Source organism: Eschrichtius robustus, chromosome X (assembly GCF_028021215.1).
Source record: "Eschrichtius robustus isolate mEscRob2 chromosome X, mEscRob2.pri, whole genome shotgun sequence".
Classification (NCBI taxonomy): domain Eukaryota; kingdom Metazoa; phylum Chordata; class Mammalia; order Artiodactyla; family Eschrichtiidae; genus Eschrichtius; species Eschrichtius robustus.
In genome coordinates this window covers 67,674,639-67,700,484 of record NC_090845.1, presented here as the reverse complement: position 1 = coordinate 67,700,484, position 25,846 = coordinate 67,674,639, and the positions used below count along the sequence as shown (strand labels likewise).

The following is a 25,846-nucleotide window of genomic DNA, read 5'->3' as shown; positions in this document are numbered from 1 at the left end:
CCTATTAAAAACGTCTCCCTGAAAAGCATTGGGGACTTAAGGAGGTTTTTCAATCATGAGCCACCCATTCTCCTTGCTTGGCACTGCAATAAATCTTTCTCTGTGCCAAAAAAAAAAAGATTTATTATAAAGCTACAATAATCAAGACTCTGTGGTATTTATTGGCCAAAGGACAGACACACAGATCAATGGAATAGAACAGAGCATACAGAAATATACCCATAAATATATGGTAAATTGATTTTCAACAAAGGTGTAAAGGCAATTCAATGGAGAAAGAATAAACTTTTCAACAAATAGAGCTGCCTGGAAAACTGGACATCCATATTAAAAAAAAATTAACCTCAACCCATACCTCATAATGTATTCACATTAATTCAAAATGGATAATAGATCTAAATGCAAAACCTAAAATGAAAAAACTTTTAGAAGACATAGGAGAAAAATCTTTGTGATCCTGGGTGAGGCCAAGATTTCTTAGATATGACACCAAAAGCATGCTCCATAAAGGAAAAAAAAGTAGGTAAAGTGGAATTCATCAAAAGTAAAAACTGCTGCTCTGGGAAAGATACTTTTAAGAGATTAAAAAGACAAGCCACAGACTGGAAAAATTATTTGCAAAACACATACCTAAGAGAAGACAATTCAGAATATATAGAAAACAATCAAAATTGAATAATAAGAAAACAAAACAGCCAGCTAAAAATTTCACAAAAGGTTTGACAGACACTTTACCAAAGAAGGTATACAAATGCCTAACAAACACATGAAAAGATGCTCAATATCATTAGCTATTAAGGGAATGAGAATTAGTGAGATACCACTACATACCCACTAGAAGGTCTATAACTAAAAAGACTTAGAATGTCTATAACTAAAAAGACTGTTAATACAAAGTGTTGGAGAGAATGTGAGAAAAGTGGAATCCTCAAACACTGCTGATGGGAAGATAGAATAGTATAGCCACTGTGGTAAATCAATTGTCAGTGTCCCAAAAAGTTAAACATACACTTACCATATGATGGAACAAATCCAATCCTAGGAATTTGCCCAAGAGAAATTAAAACTTATGTCCACACAAAGACTTGGATGTGAACATTCAGAGCACTGCTTTTCATAATCACAAAAGAAAGTACAAACAATCCAATGTCTCTCTACAGGTGAATGGGTAAACAAACTTTGGTACATCCACACAATGGAATACTCCTCAGCAATAAAAAGGAAAGAACCAGTGATACATGCAAGAACATGGACAAATCTCAAATGCATAATGCTAAGTGAAAGAAGCCAAACTCAAAAGGCTATATAACATATGATTCCATTTACATGGCAGTTTTTAAAAAGGAAAACTTACAGGAACAAAAAGTAAAAGTAAAGGGGAAGGATGATTTCAAAGAAGGGTTACCAGATTTAGCAAATAAAAATACAGGACAGACCCAGTTAAATTTAAATTTCAGATAAATGACAAATAATCTTCAGTGTAAGTATATAGCTCATGCAATATAATGGTTCTTAAACTGTGGTCCCAGGACCAGCACCTTTAGAGTTACCTGGGTACTTATTAGGCATGCAAATTCTCAGGCCCCATTCAGATCTACTAAAGCAGAAACTCTGGGCGTGGAACCAGCAATTTATGTTTTACAAGCCCTCCAGGTGATTCTCATGGTATGGTTTGAGAACCACTGTTCACTATACCTGTAACTGGCAAAAAAAGAACTATAAGAGGCTAATATGAAGAGAAAGGGGCACATGAGCCTGTTTGATAAATCAATCTACCATCATCAAATATTAACTGAACAGACAAAGGGTGTACAGTAGGTTCTCTGAAAAGGGACTGCAGAAGTGATCCTCAACTGAGGGCAATTTCGCCCCTAGGGGACACTGGCAACGTCTGGAGACATTTTTGGTTGTCACAAGTGGGAGGAGAGGCTACTGGCATCTGGTGGGTAGCGGCCAGGTGGGTAGAGGCCAGGGATGCTGCTAAACATCCTACAAAGCACAGAACAGCCCCCCAAAACAAAGAATTATCCAGCCCAAAATGTCAATAGTGCTGAGGCTGAGAAAGCTGGACTTAATCAAAACATATTTTTTTAACCCCAAAGGCTTTAAAATCAAAGACATTTTTACGAACACGGAAATAAAAAGATTAAAAAGGTAGTGACAAAATATAATTCAAGGTGTCTCATACTAAAAATACTAGAACTATTCTGAGGAGAATTTATAGAGACTAGTGATACAGAGCTAAAACAGCAATTTGGTGGTAGGAGGCACCTTTATGATGAAAATACCAGGTTCCTTTATTTTTAGAAGTTATGTGAGAGAATAAATTGGAGATCACAAGTTTGAGAACCATATACAAATTAAACTGCATCTGTAGACACTGTATGACCACAAAACATACTGGCCCAGGAATCATGGAACTTGAGTTCTAGTTTTGTTTGGTATTAGGTAGCTGTGTAACTTAGCACAGGTCACTTCCTTATCTGGGCTTCAATCTATTGATCTGTATAATGAGGGGGTTAGACGACTTAAGTCATATCTAAGACCCCTTGCAGCTTTAACATACTATGTCTATGTCAAAAAAATGAGCACAGGAAACATTCAAATACATTTTTTACAGGATATGAGGGGGCACAGTATCATTTTGTTCCCTTTGGGGTAGTCTTGTGTTGACTTTGGTACTTTTGGCTTTTGTGTTTAGAAGGTGCTAAACAAAGTTTAGGTTTTCTTATTTATTTATAACAATTATGTTAACAATTCATGTTCATTGCAGAAAAATTAGAATATAAAAATAAACCACTCTTTTCCACTAAGTAGGATTCTGAGACGAATTATAGCAGGAATGTGTTAAGGTAGTCTAGCAAAAGTCAATTTTATTTTGGCAATTAAAAATTGAAGTGAACTCAAATCCCTACCACCTTTCTCAGTCCTGGGCTCTGCCCAGGGAGGCTTCTACACAGTCTTTTCTGGCAGTTTGTCTCCGGGAAATGGAGAGGCTCCCTTTCCCCCTGCTTTGCCCCAGGATAGCCAGCAGGATCTCCCTGATCTCCTGTTGTCCTCCCTCCCCAACAGAGAGTTTCTATCCTCTTTGATGAAAGCTCAGAGTTTTTATGAATCAGGAGAAAATGCAGGCCCTGAGAAACCTATCCCTGCAGAAAGGTTCCCTTGGGCCATGCTTTGGGTTTTCTGCTCTTTATATTTTTATTTTACTCTCCATTTTTCTGCCCTCCCCTTGCCCTAGGTCTAAGCTCAGCAAAGGCGAGTGCTCAGGGCAGCTCCTAGGCCTGGACAGCTCTCAGGGAGGAATTAGATAAATGTTCAGCATGCCCGTGCCTGGCCCATCTAGTTTCATCCTTTAGTTACCCAGGCCATTAGCTTCGGGTTATCCCCTCTTATATCTGCAAACCCAATGCTTGGAGCAGAAGCATAGGGCTCTAACAGGAGGTGATACCTCGCTCTTTCATTTCAGGATTTGCCAACTTAGGGGCCTGGCTCTGGAAGGCAGTTTTCTTAAAGGGGACTGCATCCTGGGTGACCCGAAGTCTCCAGACCTAGAGGGACAACTGTGCCCTCCCTTCTCTCCTTCATGTTCTCTGGCTGGATTGATTCAGCTGTAGAAACCATTTGGTCTGTTGCACTCCAACATACCGCTAGGTTCCTTCCAGAGTCACTGTGTCACATTAGCTTCCTTTTGGAGGGAGGGTGATGTGGTTGAATACTCAGAGAGCAGAGGCGGTGGGTGCGCGTCTTTAGTTCCCCATCTTCCGGTTTCACCTCCGGCCTTCCTCTTGCCCTAAACCTGAGCGCATCATGCCAGGCCTCACTCATACAGGATGGTGTCAGCTCACTCCTCAGCAGTAACCTAGGGTGTATGGGAAGCTTAGGGCTCTGGGGAAGAACAGAATCGAAGAGGGGAGTGATGTGGGTGGAGGCACCAGTTTTACATCACACCCCCTTTGTAAGCCGGTGAGCTGGGCTTCAGTTTTCCCCAGACCATGCACACTTTTAATTTATTTGAGAGAAACTAATTGTATTTTCACTGCAGTATCTTGTTATTTTTTATTTGTGATTTAAGAAATGTGAAGAGAAAATACACAGACACATAATGGCTAACAGTGTTTCTTTCATTCCTTGTTCTAGAGCTAACCAGTCTAAAATTGTTTGGTAATGTCACTTAATGTAATTAATTGTAATGTATTCTTTTAAATAAAATAATTTATTGATTAAATAACATTGAAGTGAAAATGTTTAGAAAATTAGTTACACTTTGTATGCATGCTCTTAGAGAAGACTACATTATTACTAAACATAGTAACTGTCATGCTATAAAAGAGAAAGAAACCTCACAATCCTTTCTCTGAGAACATATATTTTAGATCAACATGAGATTAAGAGTAATAAAAAGTATATCAGCATCTATATACTTATAAAATATATATTGATAAATATACAAACATAACGTCCAGATTCCATCTTCAGATGTTTTTAAATTTTAAAAATGTATTATTTCTTATTTTTTTAACAAAAAAATAAGTTAATGGGCTGAAGAAAACTTATTCAGCTTCAAGGTTAGAAGTGTGATAGTCTTTATGTCATACGTGTCAGTGTGTCTGCATCTGTCTCAGTGTTAGAAGTAATTTCCCAGAAGAATTCCAGTCAACAGCATTTGACTTCACTGATTTCCAAGGAGTAACTTACTTTAATGTGATGTACACCGTTCAGTTTTCCAATGTGCTGTTCAATGGTCCAAACGCAGGAACTACATGTCATCCCCTCAACAGAGATGGTGACAGAATTCACACTCATACTTGGATCCATTTTGATTTCTTCTTTACATTCCTATTAGAAACAATGAACTTGTTAATTTCAGCCATGGAAATAATCCTTCCTCTGACATGCACTCCAATGTTCACTGCAGCGCTGTTTACAGTAGCCAAGGCATGGAAACAACTTAAATGTCCATCAACAGAGGAATGGATAAAGAAGATGTAGTACATATATACAATGGAATACTACTCAGCCATAAAAAAGAATGAAATAATGCCATTTGCAGCAACATGGATAGACCTAGAGATTATCATACTAAGTGAAGTAAGTCAAACAGAGAAAGATAAATATCGCATGATATCGCTTATATGCGGAATCTAAAAAAAATGATACAAATGAACTTATTTACAAAACAGAAATAGACTCACAGACTTAGAGAACGAACTTATGGTTACCAGGAGGGAAGGGTGGGGGGGAGGGATAGATTGGAAGTTTGGGACTGACATGTACACAATACTATATTTAAGATAACCAAGAAGTACCTACTGTATAGCACAGGGAACTCTGCTCAAAACACTGTAATAACCTAAATGGGAAAAGAGTTTGAAAAAGAATAGATACATGTATATGTATAACTCAATCACTTAGCTGTACACCTGAAACTAATACAAAATTGTTAATCAACTATGCTCCAATATAAAATAAAAACTTAAAAACCAAAAAACAACAAAAAACTTTAAGTTAAAAAAAAAGAAATTATCCTTCCTCAACTTTCCCACCTCCCCAACTGAAAATACCCTACTAATAAAATATGGCTAACATTCTTTTCTCTCACCTCATTTTACCCCCACCCCAGGGCCTTTGGGTTAGCTATTCCCTTGATTTAGGACTTTCTTCTCTTAGATACCTGCTTAGCTAACTTCCTCATCTCTTTCAAGTCTACTCAAATCTAACCTTCCTAATGAGTCTTACAATGACCACCCTGTTGAAAATTGCATCACACACCCCTTCCACACACACATACTCTGATTCCCCTTACCTTTGCTCTATTTTTTTTCTTATTTTCATAGAACTTATAACCTTCTAATAAACTCCATAATTTACTTGCTATGTTTATTGCATATTACCTGTCTTCCTGTGGTGGTTTTAAAATATGTTCACAAATTCTTTGCTACTCCTTCCTTCAAGAGGTGGAATTTAACTCCTTTTTCTTTGAGTGTGGCCTGGACTCAGTGACTTGCTTCCAAGTCAACAGTGGAAGTGACAAAGTGTGACTTCCAAGATTGGCCATAAAAGGCACTGCAGGAGGGGAAAAAAGTCACTGTGGCTTCCTCCTTATCCTCTCTCTTGAATCACCCCATCTAGGGGAAGCTACCCGCCATGGCATGAGGATACTCAAGCAGCCTCTTGGAGAGGTTCACATGGTGAGAAATTGAGGCCTCCTGTCAATAACCAGCAAAGACATAAGGCCTCCTACCAATAACCAGGTGAGTTAACTGCCTTGAAAGCTGATCCTTCAGACTCTGTTGTCTTTAGATGCCTGCAGCCTCAGCTGACATGTAGACTTACAACCTCACGACAGACCTTGAGCCAGAACCACCCAGCTAAACCACTCCCAAATTCATGACCCACAGAAACTGTGAGATAATAATTGTCGGTTGTTTTAAGCCACTAAATTTTGGAATAATTTGTTACACTGCAATACACTTCCCACTAAAATGAAAATTCCATGAAGGCAGGAATCTTCGTTTTTTTCATTGATAATTAGTTTGAATCACATGAAACTGCCATTTTATTGAGATATAATTGACATATAATATTGTATTAGTTTTAGGTATACAATATAATGATTTGATATATGTATATATTGCAAAATTACCACCATAAGTTTAGTTAACATCCATCACTATACATAGTTACATTTTTTTTTCCTGTGATGAGAACTTTTAAGATCTACTCTCTTAGCAGCCTTCAAATATACAATATTGTTAATTATAGTCACCATGCTGTACATTATATCCTCAGGAATTATTTACCTTATAACTGGAAGTTTATAGTTTTTAACGACCTTCATCCATTTTGCCCACTCCCTATCCCCCACCTCTGGTAACCAACCCATCAACCTGTTCTCTGTGTCTATGAGTTCAGGTTTTTTCAGATTCCACGTATAAGTGAGCTCATACAGTATTTGTCTGTCTCTGTCTGACTTATTTCACTTAGCATAATGCCCTCAAGGTCCATCCATGTTGTCATAAGTGGCAGGATTTCCTTCATTTTTATGGCTGAAGAATGTGTATATGTATATCACACTTTCTTTATCTATTCATCCATCGATGGACATTGGTTATTTCCATGTCTTGGCTATTGTAAATAATGCTGCAATGAATACAGGGGTGCAAATATCTTTGAGATAGTGATTTCATTTCCCTTGGACAAATACCCAGAAGTGGAATTGCTGGATCACATGATAGTTCTGTTTTTTAATTTCTTTCAAGAACCTCCATACTGTTTTCCATATCCATTTTTAAAATGTAAAAATCTTAGAAAAGTTGAAAGAAAAATTCATCCCTAGGTGCATCAGTCTCAGTCTTAACTTCAACTGGCATTAATTATGGAACAACTGTAACTTATAGTGTGATTTGATCTGAAATAGACTCATAATTATTAGTTTATTTTTGTTATTTACTTTTAAAGTTAGAGATAAAGTTATTCCAAATGCAACACTTAACAATTCAGTTATGTCCACTGATTATTCTTATGAAATCAGTATTAAATTACTGTCTATTTTTACATAGAGAGACTTACAATATATATTCAATATAAAAGAATACATTTTGTCTAACTTTTGTTTTTAATGACTTGAAACAGCCTTTATTCAAAGTCAAAAAAAATAATGATCTCTAATGAACCACACTGCCAAAGATTTTCACATTCTGGTAATCTATGACTTACAATCTATATGTAAAAATAAGCTGTCGTTGCCCTGAGAAACTCTTCCTTCCTCTAGCCAGAGCAGCTGCTGTCAATAGGACAATATCTGAATCTTTGAATGAATGATAAGTGGAATAGGGAAGAAGTAGTAAAAATGAAGTTCTCCCTATTGCCTGAATTCTCCATTGAATGAAATTTTACAATCTAAAGAATATTATACTAATGAACAGCTTCCCTGTTTTCCAAATCTTTACTATGAAAATTTTCAACCACACATAAAAGGTTAAATAATACAATGAACATCTATCTGTATATCCTCTGCACGAATTCAACAATTGTTAACATTTTGCTATATTTGCTCTATTTTTCCTAAACTATTTTTAAGTTTTAGAGATCATAATACTTCAGCATGCATATCCAAACAATAAGGACTCCTGTAAAGCCACAATACTATGATCACAGCTAAGAAAATTAATCATTGTACATCCTTTAATACAAATTCTCTATTTAAATTGTCCTAAATGTCCCAAGAATATCCCTTACAGCTTTTATTTTTTTCCAAATCAGGATCCAGACAAGGTTCACACTCTGCATTTGGTTGTGTCTCTTTTGTCTCATTTAATCTAGAACAGCCTCTCTCCTTTATCTCTTTTCCCCCAAGTAACTTTTTGAAGAATCTAGGTCAGTTGTCTTAATAGACATTGTATCCTCTTTTTAAAATACAAACTCCTCTTTGATAGGTTAAGGGGCTGATAGCTGGCATTACACCTCCTCTAGGTATGATCAGTTACTACAATAGAACAGAGCCCAAATGGGACAGAAAAGGCAGGTAGTTGTGAGCAAAGGATCCTTGGGATGTAAATAACTCAGAGGCCCAGGTGAAAAGTCCAAGGCAGGGTACTTAAGGCAAGCATGAAGGCATTAGGGACTCCAACTAGGGAGAGGGTCACTGGGAAGCAGTAATGAGTATGAAAAGGGAAGTCGATAATGTCTAAAACAAACAGATCCTATCAATATTTTGTCTACTGTTAGCCCTGTGCCTAAAAAAGGAGTTGCTTCCTCTTTCCTCCTGTAGCACATGGCTGCCTGCCTCAAGGTCAGAACATTCAGACTTAGTACCTATATGGCTCAAATATGTTATGGGTCAAAATGGGGCTTTTGAGGGTTGACTCAGGTACATTACCAAAACTGACTAAATTGTTTTATAAGAAACTGTCAAGTTCAAAAAACAGAACTGGTAACAAACTTTTGGAATACAATACACTCAACAGATGAAGGCTAGTTTACCTGGTTAGTTAGGAATGTAAAATTGAAATACAATTTTATTATGGGGTATGCTCCAGACCAAAGTATTGGAGCATCTCTCAGGCTTACTGAGGAACTGAAAGAGACTAGTTAAGCAGAAAGGCACTTTTAAAGTGAGTGGATAATTCACCCTGGAAATATGTATTAGGGAGGAAAGAAATTCTGAGCATGAATGAAAATTACATTGATACAGCCACTTTTCCCACTACATCCTAATTTAAGCATGTCAAATCAACTATGAATAATATGTATTTCTTCTGCCCTCATAATTCGCCTGCATTTTTTCTTCAAAACTATACTTAAATTGGACCTTATACTCAAAACCGCAGAGAAATTCCATTCCCCTCATACTACTCTATTTTATATATATTATATATATATATTTTATAGATAAAATATAACACACACAACTCTAATTGATTTTATAATATATGTATAACCATCTTTTGAATTTTAAATGTCTCAAAGATAGGTACAAAGTCAAGAACAGGTTTTGTAACCTCCCACTGCATTTAGCAAAATGACTCAGAAAACAGACTAAGAGTGTAAATAATTTCATACGGTGTGGAAAAAAATGTATCTTTATGGGAGATGACAATATCAAAGAAACAAATCTGGCATGCAGCTATTAGCAATGAGGTGACTCTGAGAAAAAGAGCATCCAACAACACTGAGGGAAATAACTTCCAGTTATTAAAGTATTTTGAGCCACTCCCTAAACACAGATGGTAATCACCATCAGTAATAACATTTTCTAAGAGGAAGAACAGTATTATGACTAGATCATCATCTCTGATTTGGAAACAGAAACTGCAGAAATTGAGTACAAACAAACATGACACATATGAAGTCTGACTGCACAAAAGCACTTCTTAAAGCTGATCAAAGAAGCTCAAACATTATTTTTATTTTTTATTAGCATTTTAAATTTATTTATTTTATTTATTGATTTTTGACTGTGTTGGGTCTTTGCTGCTGCATGCAGGCTCTCTCTAGTGGTGGCGAGCGGAGGCTACTCTTCGTTGCGGTGCACAGGCTTCTCATTGCGGTGGCTTCTGTTGTAGCAGAGCACAGGCTCTAGGTGCTCAGGCTTCAGTAGTTGCGGCACGCAGGCTCTAGAGCGCAGGCTCAGTAGTTGTGGCGCACGGGCTTAGTTGCTCCATGGCACGTGGGATCTTTCCGGAGCAGGGATCGAACCCATGTTCTCTGCATTGGCAGGCAGATTCTCAATCAGTGCCACAGGGAAGCCCTCAAACATTATTTTAAAATCACCCTAAAATAATGAGGCCTCATAATTTGAGAAAGGTTTCTGGATTCTTAATAAATTATATGGTAAAATTTAATTCTTTTTTTAGATACAGTTCTACATGGATAATTTTTGATCACTACAGTAATAAAGAAAATGCAAATTAAAACCACAATGAATATCATTTACTCCCATCAGGTAAACAAAAATTTCAAAATCTGACAATACCAAGTGTTAATGAGAATGTGGAGCAACAGGATCTCCCGTATTCAGCTGGTGAGAACATAAATTAGTACAACCATTATGGAACCCGTTCGGTAATATCTGGCAGAGTTGAAGATATGCATATATTAGAACTCAACGTTTTCACTCCTAGGCATGTTACCCTAGAGAAAATCTCACATGTGTACAAGGGCACATGAACAAAAATGCCCATTGCAAAAAAAACCAAAACAACAACAACAAGAAAAACTCAACACTTTGGAAATAATCTAAATGTCTATCAACTGGAAAATAAAAAATAAGTGGTGATATATACATCACGGAGCATGATGCAGTAGTTAAAATGAATGAACTAAAATAGTGGTTCTCGGAGGACTGGTTCAAGATGGTGGAGTAGAAAGACATGCACTCACTCCCTCTTGCGAGAGCACCAGAATCACAACTAACTGAACAATCATCGACAGGAAGACATTGGAACTCACCAAAACGGATACCCCACATCCAAAGACAAAGGAGAAGTCACAATGAGATGGTAGGAGGGGCACAATCACAATAAAATCAATTCCCATAACTGCTGGGTGGGTGACTCACAAACTGGAGAACACATACCACAGAAGTCTGCCCACTGGAGTAAAGGTTCTGAGCCCCACATCAGGCTTCCTAACCTGGGGGTCGGGCTACAGGAGGAGGAATTCCTAGAGAATCAGACTTTGGACGCTAGCAGGATTTGATTGCAGGACTTTGACAGGACTGGGGGAAACAGAGACTCCACTCTCGGAGGGCACACACAAAGTAGCGTGCACATTGGGACCCAGGGGAAGGAGCAGTGACCCTATAGGAGACTGAACCAGACCTACATGCTAGTGTTGGAGGGTCTCCTGCAGAGGCAGGGGGTGGCTGTGGCTCACCGTGGGGACAAGGACACTGGCAGCAGAAGTTCTGGGAAGTACTCCTTGGCGTGAGCCCTCCCAGAGCCTGCCATTAGTCCCACCAAAGAGCTGGGTAGGCTCCAGTGTTGGGTCGCCTCAGGCCAAACAACCAACAGGGAGGGAACCTAGCTAGCCCCACTCATCAGCAGACAAGCAGATTAAAGTTTTACCGAGCTCTGCCCACCAGAGCAACATCCAGCTCTACCTATCACCAGTCTCTCCCATCAGGAAGTTTGCACATGCCTCTCAGATAGACTCATCCACCAGAGGGCAGACAGCAGAAGCAAGAAGAACTACAATCCTGCAGCCTGTGGAACAAGAACCACATTCACAGAAAGATAGACAAAACGAAAAGGCAGAGGGCTATGTACCACATGAAGGAACAAGATAAAACCCCAGAAAAACAACTAAATGAAGTGGAGATAGGCAACCTTCCAGAAAAAGAATTCAGGATAATGATAGTGAAGATGATCCAGGACCTCGGAAAAAGAATGGAGGCAAAGATCGAGCAGATGCAAGACATGTTTAACAAAGACCTAGAAGAATTAAAGAACAAACAGAGATGAACAATAAAATAACTGAAATGAAAACTACACTAGAAGGAATCAATAGCAGAATAACTGAGGCAGAAGAACAGATAAGTGACCTGGAAGACAGAATGGTGGAATTCACTGCCACAGAAGAGAATAAAGACAAAAGAATGAAAAGAAATGAAGACAGCCTAAGAGACCTCTGGGACAACATTAAACGCAACAACATTCGCATTATAGGGGTCCCAGAAAAGAAGAGAGAGAGAAAGGACCGAAGAAAATATTTGAAGAGATTATAGTCAAAAACTTTCCTAACACGGGAAATGAAATAGCCACCCAAGTCCAGGAAGCACAGAGAGTACCAGGCAGGAGAAACCCAAGGAGAAACACGCTGAGACACATAGTAATCAAACCGACAAAAATTAAAGAAAAAGAAAAATTATTGAAAGCAACAAGAGAAAAACGACAAATAACATACAAGGGAATCCCATCAGGTTAACAGCTGATTTCTCAGCAGAAACTCTACAAGCCAGAAGGGAGTGGCATGATATATTTAAAGTGATGAAAGGGGAGAATCTACAACCAAGATTACTCTACCCAGCAAGGATCTCATTCAGATTCGATGGAGAAATCAAAAGCTTTACAGACAAGCAAAAGCTAAGAGAATTCAGCACCACCAAACCAGCTCTACAACAAATGCTAAAGGAACTTCTCTAAGTGGGAAACAAAAGAGAAGAAAAGGACCTACAAAACAAAACCCATAACAATTAAGAAAATGGTAATAGGAACATACATATCGATAATTACCATAAATGTGAATGGAATAAATGCTCCAGCCAAAAGACACAGGCTCGCTGAATGGATACAAAAACAAGACCCATATATATGCTGTCCACAAGAGACCCACTTCAGACCTAGGGACACGTACAGACTGAAAGTGAGGGCATGGAAAAAGATATTCCATGCAAATGGAAATCAAAAGAAAGCTGGAGTAGCAATACTCATATAAGATAAAATAGACTTTAAAATAGAGAATGTTACAAGAGACAACTAAGGACACTACATAATGATCAAGGGATCAATTCAAGAAGATATGAGAATTATAAATATATATGCATCCAACACAGGAGCACCTCAACACATAAGGCAACTGCTAACAGCCAAAAAAGAGGAAATTGACAGTAACACACTAATAGTGGGGAACTTTAACACCTCACTTACACCAATGGACAGATCATCCAGACAGAAAATTAATAAGGAAACACAAGATTTAAATGACACAATAGACCAGAAAGATTTAATTGATATTTATAGGGCATTTCATCCAAAAATAACAGATTACAGTTTCTTCTCACGTGCACACGGAACATTCTCCAGGATTGATCACATCTTGGGTCACAGATCAGGCCTCAGTAAATTTAAGAAAACTGAAATCATATCAAGCATCTTTTCCAAACACAATGCTATAAGATTAGAAATCCATTACAGGGAAAAAATGTAAAAAACACAAACACATGGAGGCTAAACAATATGTTACTAAATAACCAAGAGATCACTGAAGAAATCAAAGAGGAAATCAAAAAATACCCAGAGACAAATGACAATGAACACACGACGATCCAAAACCTATGGGATGCAGCAAAAGCAGTTCTAAGACGGAAGTTTATAGCAATACAAGCCTACCTCAAGAAACAAGAAAAATTTCAAATAAACAATCTAACCTTACACCTAAAGGAACTAGAGAAAGAAGGACAAGCAAAACCCAAAGTTAGCAGAAGGAAAGAAATCATAAAGATCAGAGCAGAAATAAATGAAATAGAAACAAAACAATAGCAAAGATCAATAAAACTAAAGATGGCTCTTTGAGAAGATAAACAAAACTGATAAACCTTTAGCCAGACTCTTCAAGAAATAGAGGGAGAGGACTCAAATCAATAAAATTAGAAATGAAACAGGAGAAGTTACAACAAACACCGCAGAACTACAAAGCATCCTAAGATACTACTACAAGCAACTCTATGCCAAAAAAATGGACAACCTGGAAGAAATGGACAAATTCTTAGAAAGGTATAACCTTCCAAGACTGAACCAGGAAGGAAGAGAAAATATGAACAGACCAATCACAAGTAATGAAATTGAAACTGTGATGAAAAATCTTCCAACAAACAAAAGTCCAGGACCAGATAGCTACACAGGTGAATTCTATCAAACATTTAGAGAAGAGCTAACACCCATCCTTCTCAAACTCTTCCAAAAAATTGCAGAGGAAGGAACACTCCCAAACTCATTCTATGAGGCCACCATCACCCTGATACCAAAACCAGACAAAGATACTACAAAAGAAGAAAATTACAGACCAATATCACTGATGAATACAGATGCAAAAATCCTCAACAAAATACTAGCAAACAGAATCCAACAACACATTAAAAGGATCATACACCATGACCAAGTGGGATCTATCCCAAGGATGCTAGGATTCTTCAGTATATGCAAATCGACCAATGTGATACACCATATTAACAAATTGAAGAATAAAAACCATATGATCACCTCAATAGATGCAGAAAAAGCTTTTGACAAAATTCAACACCCATTTAGGATAAAAACTCTCCAGAAAGTGGGCATAGAGGGAACCTACCTCAACATAATAAAGGCCATATATGACAAACCCACAGCAAACATCATTCTCAATGGTGAAAAACCGAAACCATTTCCTCTAAGATCAGGAACAAGACAAGGGTGTCCACTCTTGCCACTATTATTCAACATAGTTTCGGAAGTCCTAGCCACGGCAATCAGAGAAGAAAAAGAAATAAAAGGAATATAAATTGGAAAAGAAGAAGTAAAACTGTCACTGTTTGCAGATGACATGATACTATACATAGAGAATCCTAAGGATGCTACAAGAAAATTATTAGAGCTAATCAATGAATTTGGTAAAGTTGCAGGATACAAAATTAATGCACAGAAATCTCTTGCATTCCTATACACTAACAACTAAAGTTTAGAAAGAGAAATTAAGGAAACAATCCCATCCACCACTGCAACAAAAAGAATAAAATACCTAGGAATAAACCTACCTAAGGAGGTAAAACACCTGTACTCAGAAAACTATAAGAAACTGATGAAAGAAATCAAAGATGACACAAACAGATTGAGAGATATACCATGTTCTTGGACTGGAAGAATCAATATTGTGAAAATGACTACACTACCCAAAGCAATCTACAGATTCAATGCAATCCCTATCAAAATACCAATGGCATTTTTTACAGAACTAGAACAAAAAATCTTAAAATTTGTATCGAGACACAAAAGACCCCGAATAGCCAAAGCAGTCTTGAGAGGAAAAAAACGGAGCTGGAGGAATCAGACTCCCTGACTTCAGACGATACTACAAAAGCTACAGTAACCAAGACAACATGGTATTAGCACAAAAACAGAAATATGGATCAACGGAACAGGATAGAAAGCCCAGAGATAAACCTACGCACCTATGCTCAACTAATCTATGACAAAGGAGGCAAGGATATACAATGGAGAAAAGACAGTCTGTTCAATAAGTGGTGCTGGGAAAACTGGACAGCTACATGTAAAAGAATGAAATTAGAACACTCCCTGACACCATACACAAAAATAAACTCAAAATGGATTAGAGACCTAAATGTAAGACCGGATACTATAAAACTCTTAGAGGAAAACATAGGAAGAACACTCTTTGACATAAATCACAGCAAGATCTTTTGTGATCCACCTCCTAGAGTAATGGAAGTAACAACAAAAATAAAGAAATGGGACCTAATGAAGCTTAAAAGCTTTTGCACAGCAAAGGAAACCATAAACAAGACGAAAAGACAACCCTCAGTATGGGAGAAAATATTTGCAAATGAATCAACGGACAAAGGATCAATCTCCAAAATATATAAACAGCTCATGCAGTTCAATATTAAAAAAACAAACAACCCAATCAAAACATGGGCAGAAGACCTAAATAGACATTTCTCCAAAGAAGACATACAGATGGCCAAGAAGCACATGAAAAGCTGCTCAACATCACTAATTATTAGAGAAATGGAAATCAAAACTACAATGAGGTATCACCTCACACCAGTTAGAATGGGCATCATCAGAAAATCTACAAACAACAAATGCTGGAGAGGGTGTGGAGAAAAGGGAACCCCCTTGCACTGTTGGTGGGAATGTAAATTGATACAGCCACTATGGAGAACAGTATGGAGGTTCCTTAAAAAACTAAAAATAGAATTACCATATGACCCAGCAATCCCACTACTGGGCATATACCCAGAGAAAACCATAATTCAAAAAGACACATGCACCCCAGTGTTCATTGCAGCACTATTTACAATAGCCAGGTCATGGAAGCAACCTAAATGCCCATCGACAGACGAATGGATAAAGAAGTTGTGGTACATATATACAATGGAATATTACTCAACCATATAAAGGAACAAAATTGGGTCATTTGTAGAGACGTGGATGGATCTAGAGACGGTCATACAGAGTGAAGTAAGTCATAAAGAGAAAAGCAAATATCGTATATTAACTCATATATGTGGAATCTAGAAAAATGGTACAGATGAACCAGTTTGCAGGGCAGAAATAGAGACAGAGATGTAGAGAACAAACGTACGGACACCATGGGGGGAACGTGGCGGGGGGGGGGGTGATAGCAGTGGGATGAATTGGGAGATTGGGGTTGACATATATACACTAATATGTATAAAATAGACAACTAATAAGAACCTGCTGTATAAGAAAATAAAATAAAATTTTAAAAAATTTTAAAAAATAAATAAAACTGTGGTTCTTACTGGGAGGAGGGGAGATTTCACCATGAAAGGGACATTGGGCAATGTCTGGAGACATTTTTGGTTATCACATCTGGGGTGGGGGGTGGAGCGGAAAGTGCTACTGGGATATCACTAAACATCCTATAATGGACAAGAAAGTTCCTCGCAACAAAGAATATACGGCCCCAAATGTCAACAAAACAGAGGTTGAGAAACTCCAAACTAGGGCTACAGGTAGCAACATGGATAAGTCTCACAAACATAGTTGAGGACATAAAAAGTTTCAGAAGGATACAAAAGTCTAAAAATGTAAGACAATACCATATGTTTTTTTTGTATGCACACATATGTAGTAGTGTTAATTAAAATATAAAAATATGCATGGGAATAATAAACTCCAAATTCAGGAGTTTGAGGAGGAAGGAAGGGATGCAACTGGAACACAAAGGGAAACTTCAACTATATATGTAATGTTTAATTTCTTAGGCTGAGTAGTGGATGCACACATATATTATAGGGTTCCCTATACTCTTTGTAGACCTTAGTTATTTCACTGTAAGAATTTTTAAAAGGAAAATAAACGAATGAACCTGGAGGACATTATGCTAAGTGAAATAAGCCAGACATGGAAAGACAAAAACTGCATGATCTCACTTATATGTGGAATCTAAAGTTGAACTCTTAGAGACTAGAAGGGTGGTTATCAGGGCCTGGGGAGTGGGGGAAATGGGGAAATCTTGGTTAAAGGGTACAGAGTTTCAATTATGCAGGATGAATAAACTCTGGAAATCTAATGTATGCATGATGACTACAGTTAATAATTGTTTACTTAAAACTTCCTAAAAGAGATGTTAATTGTCCTCAACAGCAACAAAAAATGGTAACTATGTAAGGTGATGGATATGTTCATGAGTTTGATTGCAGTAATCATATCACAATGTACATGTATATCAAAATATCACGTTTTACAACTTAAATATATACAATTTCTATTTGTCAATTATACCTCGATAAAGATGGAGGAAAAAAGATTTTTAAGAAACACAGTCCACTTTAGGGGGAAATAAAGAAGAAAAATATATAGAGAGTGTGCAGAAATTAAGAGACAAGTTACCAAAATTGAAATAATTCAATAAGTGAGACCAATGATAAACTCTAACATATAAACAGACAAAAATCACCCAGTCTATTACACCAGGGCTATAAAAACACCCCTGTTTTGTTAAGCAAATTAATAATTTCTAGCTATGCAAACACTGAACTAGTTGCCTTCAGAGTATATATATTTCCAAATCAATTTAATTTTTAAAAAGTTTTAAATTTTTTAGTTTTTTTCCTACCCATTTGCTTTATTTAAAATCTACCACCTCTGAATTGAAAACAAAAGGGGAAAGCATTAGCTTCTTTATTATTTTATATAAAACATCTCGTTTAAATTGTGTGAACCTTTAAAATGAACACTGATCTTATTCCTTAACTTGCTTTCAAAATACTGAGTGTCTAACCTCTTTCATCACACAACTGTCACTATACAAACAGAAGACTAAGATTCCAGATGAAACAGCTGGAGTAGACTAGTGTATATTTCAAAACATAATTGTTCTTTTCATTTGACCATTCCCAAAAGATTAGGAGTCAGTACTTCAGACATATTAGTAAGGTCAAAAAAGACCAGAACACTCAAATTAGGAAAAGGCAATGTGCTTTGCTGGCCATTTTTGTGACTCCTTGACTAATCACCGCCTCTTACAAAAGAGCTGTCCTTGCGATAACTACAGATATTTCAGATTCCTATAGCATTTCGTATACATAATTTCACAACAATCCTGCAATATAAATAAGGTAGTTGCCTCCTTTTAAAATTAAGGAAGCTAACACTCAGATTTACCTCTGTTCATACAGCCAATTCAAGCTGAAGTCTAGAGCTAACAATAGCCTCAAAGGGATTGACTTAATAGGGCAATGTTTGCAAAACGTATAAAAGAAAACCAGCCAGAGGTGGGGGTAGGGTGAGGAAAATGCTTGAAAACTATCATTACCCTGCAATGAACACAGGCGAGGGGACAAGTTACTCAGAAACTGAGAAATAAACCTCAAGTTACTAGCTGCTTTTCACCAGGGACTGAACATTTGCTGCCTTGTCAATAAGAGACTAGAGAAAAAAACCTATTTTTAGTATGGGTGAAACTTTTCTTGCCTCAGACAAGGCCATTTTTATCCCTGGAAAGTAGAGGGAAGTAGGATTCAACTATTTGACATTAAAACGTGTGAGCTACTTTTCAACCATATTATGGGTTAAATATGGTCTTGGTGCAGTAGTCTATCTTAGATTCTGATTGTTTGGTAGTTGGAATGCTATTTTTCTCCCCATTGAAACAATCATCTGTTTCAAGCTTGTCCGACAAAATCTGTAGGTAAATCATGGACCACTTGTAATGCTATAGCTCTCTTCATAAGGAAAAATCCACCTTACAATTTTAGTTCTAAGACAAAATAGAGCCCCAAACCACTGATGAAAAAACATTAAATCCTATGAAAACTAAAAACAACTGACAGTGCTTAACCACTACATAGATTAAGTTGAAAAAGCACTTATTTTATATTCGCTATAACTGATTAAGAACAAATAAACTATAAAATAAATGATAAAGGTTTGATGAGGCTGAAAATGACGATTCAGTTTGACTAAACTTTTCAAGTATGGCACTAATTTTATAAAAACCATCACTAAAAAGGATAATGATGCTAATTACCCTACCAGACATTAAAATGTCTTTAAAAGTTTTATTTTATTTTTTTAAATTTGTTTATAACATTATATAAGTTTCATGTGTACAATATTACTAATGTCAGAATAGACAGATCCTTTGTAATGGAACAGAAAGTCCCAGAAACAGACATATATGTATATATAAGAATTTAGTTGCATAGCACAGGGAGATCAGCTCGGTGCTTTGTGACCACCTAGAGGGGTGGGATAGGGAGGGTGGGAGGGAGGCGCAAGAGGAAGGAGATATGGGGATATATGTGTACATATAGCTGATTCACTTTGTTATAAAGCAGAAACTAACACACCATTGTAAAGCAATTATACTCCAATAAAGATGTTTAAAAAAATTTAGTATATAATAAGGGAAGTATTTCAAATCAGTGGGGAAATAAATAAGTGGTGTTGCCATAATGTGCTAACCATGTGAGGTAAAGACGTTTAAATCCCATCTTACTCCAAAATTAATTCTAAATGAGTTAAAGACTGAAATGTAAAAAAAAACGTTTAATGCTATAAAAGTGGATAATTAACAACAACAGCAACAACAAAACTTGGGGTGGAGAAGGCCTTTCTAAGCCTAAGCCAAAAGCAGAAACGGTAAAGGAAAAGATCTTGAAATTTAATTTTTATGCATTTTTAAAATGGCATGTGCCATAAAAACCCATGTAAGCAAATTACAAAAATATATATGCATATGGAGTTTCCTTCTGGGGTGATGAGACGTTCTGGAATTAGATAGTAGTAATGGTTGCACAAGTCTGCGAATACACTAAAAACCCTGAATGACATAAAATTATACTGAATTTTATGACATGTAAATTATATCTCAAAAAAGTCCATATATGTAATATATATGTCAGACAATTGACAAAATAAGAAATCCAAAATTCCAATAAACATATAAAAATTTACATTTAAAGTTATAAATTAAAACGACTAAAATACGTTTTCCACCTACTAGATTAGTAAAATGTGTCTATTACCACATAGCTTAAAACAACAAAACAGGAAACAACCTACATTTTTTACAGTAGGGCACTGGTTAAATAAACTCCAGTAGATCCACACTTTTACAGATAGTTGTCATATTTTTTGGCTACCCAGCATCCAAACACACAGCTTAGGTTAAGGAAATCCCCTGCTGTGAGTAAGCGTCTTGGTAATAGGCAGTAGGACCCATCCCCACTACTGAAGCCGAAGTGGAAGGAGGAGGTATTCCCTTTCCCTTCATCCTTCAAGCTGAGATGCTGCTAAGTGATTCTAGATCTGGCTGGGCAGATACCTCTGCCCAGGGTTTTGAATTCTGAGAATGACACAAATACACAGTGAGAGTTCAAGAGAATTCGCAGCAGCTTCAGCAACAGAGTCAAGATGCCAGCAGTGGTGGTGGCAAAAGTCCTGAGAAAGCCGGTGCCACTGGAGAGGTCCTCACCAGACTGTACGTGGGGGGTGTGACCTTGGCTGTTTTAGCCTCCCTGGGTTCCTGCCCATTTTTCCAAGCCTGGCTGACCATCTTTCCTGTTGACTCTATAAACAATCTGCGTAGCCTACCAATAAATTCCTTGTCTGGTTAAGTGAGTTGAACTGCTTTATGTTGTTTGCAAGCAAAAACTCAGCATAATACATGTATAATAAATACCATGTGGCCATTAAAAACAATGATGTAGATCTCCATTTACTCATGGGGAAAATGTTCAGGATACATTAAGTAAGAAAAAGCAAATTTTCACTCTGCAAAAAGTTCTCTAAACCCACCACCAATGGGTTAACTAATGGTCTCCATTCTATCACCCAAACATTCAGATGCCCACAGCATGCTTAAGTGCACTCTTTGTCCTACCAGTCGTGTGTTGACATACTTAGTTTCATCTGTGTTTGCTCCCAAGCCTGTTTATGCCCACTGAACTTCTTTTAATCGTGTGATTTAATTAAATATTATGTAAACTTATGAAACATGAGTATAAAAGAGAGTTACTATTTCTGTGAAAACAAAGGTGAATGCTTTAGAAAGATTCAATAAAGGTGAGCAGTAAACTGCTGAAATAGCTGCACATAAGCAACTTTAACAGAATGGGGGGAGAGAAATCATAAAGATCTAAAAATTCTATTCTCTACTTTCATGAAAGCAAACTAGAAATTGGAAATCTGGAAACCTGGAATGAAACAATATGGATGTGGTTTATACAAGAAAGAAAAGGGGGAATTTCAAAGGACCCATATACAAGGAAAAGGCCTTGGCCCTACATATAAATATTGGAGAATGAATGAATATATGTTCTAGGTTTTTACAAAATGAATAGGCTACATATAGTTATTATGGCTCCTTTCTTCAACTGACCAACCACTGGATGGTTCAGGAGAGTTTCTACCATGTTTCCATCTTCTACAAAGGAAGACTCTAGAACATACCACAGAACAAAGAGGAAAAAATACCTGATTTCATTTTGCTTTAAAGGGCCCTGATAATTTACATTTTCAGCCTTGACTAAAACCTGTCATAAGCCAACTTTTTTTTTTTTTTTAAAGCTGTGAGGGTATTTTTTTTAAATTTTTTATTATTTATTTATTTGTGGCTGTGTTGGGTCTTCGTTTCTGTGCGTGGGCTTTCTCTAGTTGTGGCAAGTGGGGGCCACTCTTCATCGCGGTGCACGGGCCTCTCACCATCGCGGCCTCTCCTGTTGCGGAGCACAGGCTCCAGACGCGCAGGTTCAGTAATTGTGGCTCACGGGCCCAGTTGCTCCGCGGCATGTGGGATCTTCCCACACCAGGGCTCGAACCCGTGTACCCTCCATCGGCAGGCAGATTCTCAACCACTGCGCCACCAGGGAAGCCCAAGTCAACTTTTACAAATAGTTGGATTGAGACTGTGTATCCCTAACAAGGACATCACTGAAATTTACACTTTAAAGAATTTTCTTCCCTTCATTGAATTTCCTGTTTGTCCTATAAAGCCATGAAATGTTGCAATGGCCTATTACAATGGCTATGTCCAATAGTTATGCTATTTTTTTAAGTTGTTTCCATTCAGAATCCTCAGTGGAAGTCAGAGATGATTTTCCTCACATAGTTTTATATGACATTTCTTCTTCCTCTAAAAGTATTCATGGGCTTAGGAAAATTATTATTTCCTGAGAAAGGCAGATACTTTGTAAAAGTTTGTGTGTGTGGGGGTGTGTGTGTGTGTAAAATACACATAACATAAAATTGATCATTTTAACTATTTTTTTAATTAAAGTATAGTTGACTTACAGTATTACATTAGCTTCAGGTATACAACATAGTAATTCAGTATTTTCATAGAATATATTCCATAAAAAATTGTCATAAAATATTGACTATGTTCCCTGTGCTGTGCATTACATCTTTGTAACCTATTTATTTTATAGCTAGTAGTTTGTACCTCTTAATCCCCTTCAGCTATTTTGCCCCTCCTCCCACCCTTTTCCCCTCTGGTAAACACTAGTTTGTTCTCTATATCTGTGCATCTGTTTCTGTTCTATTTGTTCATGTGCTTTATTTTTTGGATTCCACATATAAGTAAAAATATACAATATTTGTCTTTCTCTCTGAGTTATTTCACTAAGCATGATACCCAGGTCCATATATATATATATATATATATATATATATATATATCTTTTAATATTGGTGTTTTCATTTTCTTTGGATAAACACCTAGAAGTGGCACTGCTGAATCACATGGTAGTCCTGTTTTTAATGTTCTGAGGAACTTTTATATTGTTTTCCATAGTGGCTGTACCAATTTACATTTCCACCAGCAGTGCACGAGGGTTCCCTTTTCTCCACATCCTAGCCAATACTTGTTATTTCTTGTCTTTTTGATGATAGCCATTATGACAGGTGTGAGGTGATATCTCACTGTGGTTTTGATATGCATTTCCCTGATGGTTAGTGATGCTGAGCATCTTTTCATATGTCTGTTGGCCATCTGTATGTCTTCTTTGGGAAAAATGACTATTCAAGTCCTCTGCCCATTTTTTAATTGAATTGATTTTTTAAAATATTGATTTGTATGAGTTATTTATATATTTTGGATTTGACCCCTTATCAGACATATTGTTTGCAAATGTCTTCTCCCATTCAAGGTTGTCTCTTCATTTTGTTGATGGTTTCCTTCTCTGTGCAAAAGCTTTTAAGTTTGATTAGCTCCCATTTTAAAATTTTTGCTTCTGTTTCCCTTGCCTGAGAAGATAGATACAAAAACTATTGATAAGACCAATGTCAAAGAGAATACTGCCTATACTTTCTTTTAGGAGTTTTATGGTTTTAGATCTTACATTTAGGTCTTTAATCCATTTTGAGTTTATTTTTGTATATGGTGTGAGGAAATGTTCGAGTTTCATTCTCCTGTATGTAGCTGTCCAGTTTTCCCAACACCATTTACTGAAGAAACTATCTTTTCCCCATTGTATATTCTTGCCTCCTTTGCCATAGATTAACTGACCATATAATTGGATTTATTTCTGGGCTCTCTATTCTGTTCCATTGATCTGCTTGTCTGTTTTGTGCCAGTACCATACTGTTTGGATTACTGTAGCTTTGTAGTATTGTCTGAAGTCAGGGAGTATGGTACCTCCAGCTTTGTTCTTGGTTTCACTGATCTTTTGTTGTTTCTTTGGTCTTTATTTTATTTATTTCCACTCTCATCTTTATTATTTGCTTCCTTCTGCTGACTTTGGGCTTTGTTTGTTCTCCTTTTTCTAATTCCTTTAGAATTAGAGGGCTGGAGCCAGATATGAGCCAGGGCCGTTTTAACCATTTTTAAAGTGTACAGTTTAGTAGCATTAAGTACATTCACACTGTTGTGCAACCATCACCACCATCCATCTCCAGAACTTGCTCATCTTCCTAAACTGAAACTATACTCATTAAACACCAATTACCCATTTCACCTCTACCCACCCCCTAGTAACCACCATTCTACTTTCTGACTCTACGAATTTGACTACTCTAGGTTCCTCATATAAGTAGGATCATTTGTCCTTTTTTGTCTGGTGTATTTCACTTAGCATAATATCTTAAAGGTTTACCCATGTTGTATCACATGTCAGAATGTTATTCCTTCTTCTTTTTTAAAAAAAAAAAGAAGTGTGTGTCCCCGTGTATGTGTATGCACACATGTGTATATGGCCTTTTATTTCTGTTTTTTCTTTTTAAAGTTTATTTATTTATTGGCTGAGTTGGGTCTTCGTTGCTGCGTGCGGGTTTTCTCTAGTTGTGGCGAGTCGGGGCTACTCTTTGCTGTGGTGCGCAGGCTTCTCTTGTTGTGGAGCACGGGCTCTAGGCACGCAGGCTTCAGGAGTTGTGGCACGTGGGCTCAGTAGTTGTGGCTCGAGGGCTCTAGAGCACAGACTCAGTAGTTGTGGTGCACGGGTTTAGTTGCTCCACAGCATGTGGGATCTTCCCAGACCAGGGCTCAAACCCGTGTCTCCTGCCTTGGCAGGTGGATTCTTAACCACTGCACCATCAGGGAAGCCCGGAATGTTATTCCTTCTTAAGGCTGAATAATACTGCATTGTATGTATATACCATATTTTGTTTATCTACTCATCTTCTAATACACCTTTGGGTCGCTTGTATCTTTGTGCTACTGTGAATAATGCTGTTATAACCACTGTTATACAAATATCTGTTTAAGTCCCTGCTTTTAATTCTTTTGGGTATATACTTAGACTTGGAATTGCTGGATCATTTGGTAATTCCATATTTAATTTTTTTGGGAATCACCATACTGTTTTCCATAGCAACTGTACCATTTTTCATTCCTACCAACAATGCACAGGGGTTTCAATTTCTCTACATCCTCACCAACACTTGTTATTATTTTCTGTTTTTTAAAAAATAATAGCTATCCTAACGGGTGTGAAGTGGTAACACACTTTTTTACATCTCAGAAATTTCAATAAAGAATTAGTGAATTAAAGCTAAAATATGAGAGATGGAAAGCCATAACCTTCCGTTATTAGCCATTTCACTGTTACTTTATTTCATTTACAATGTATTCTTACAATTTTTCTCGACAATTTCTTCTATATTCGGATTTCATGGCAAGAACTTGTTACAATATATACTTTAAACGTGAAACAGTGTATGTTTTCAGCTCTATTTTAGGTATGATTAGTTTAATAGGTTAGCACAAGAACTTGGAATGAGTTCAAAGAGATCAGGATAAGAAGATGTAGGAATTCCCTGGCGGTCCAGTGGTTAGGACACAGTGCTTTTTCACTGGCGTGGGCTGGGTTCAATCCCTGGTCGGGGAACTGAGATCCTGAAAGCTGCGCGGCACCACCAAAAAAAAAAAAAAAAGATGT

General features: G+C 37.1%; 1 protein-coding gene across 1 annotated transcript in view; it reads right to left on the bottom strand.

Annotated features, from left to right (window-relative positions):
• ATP7A (ATPase copper transporting alpha) overlaps positions 1 to 25,846 on the bottom strand; it is a 142,219-nt gene that overhangs the window by 72,751 nt on the left and 43,622 nt on the right. The window contains exon 2 of the mRNA XM_068532484.1: positions 4,699 to 4,839. Within this exon, the coding sequence (XP_068388585.1) occupies positions 4,699 to 4,818 (120 nt within the window). The 5' untranslated portion in view covers positions 4,819 to 4,839. The remainder of the gene's footprint in view (positions 1 to 4,698; positions 4,840 to 25,846) is intronic.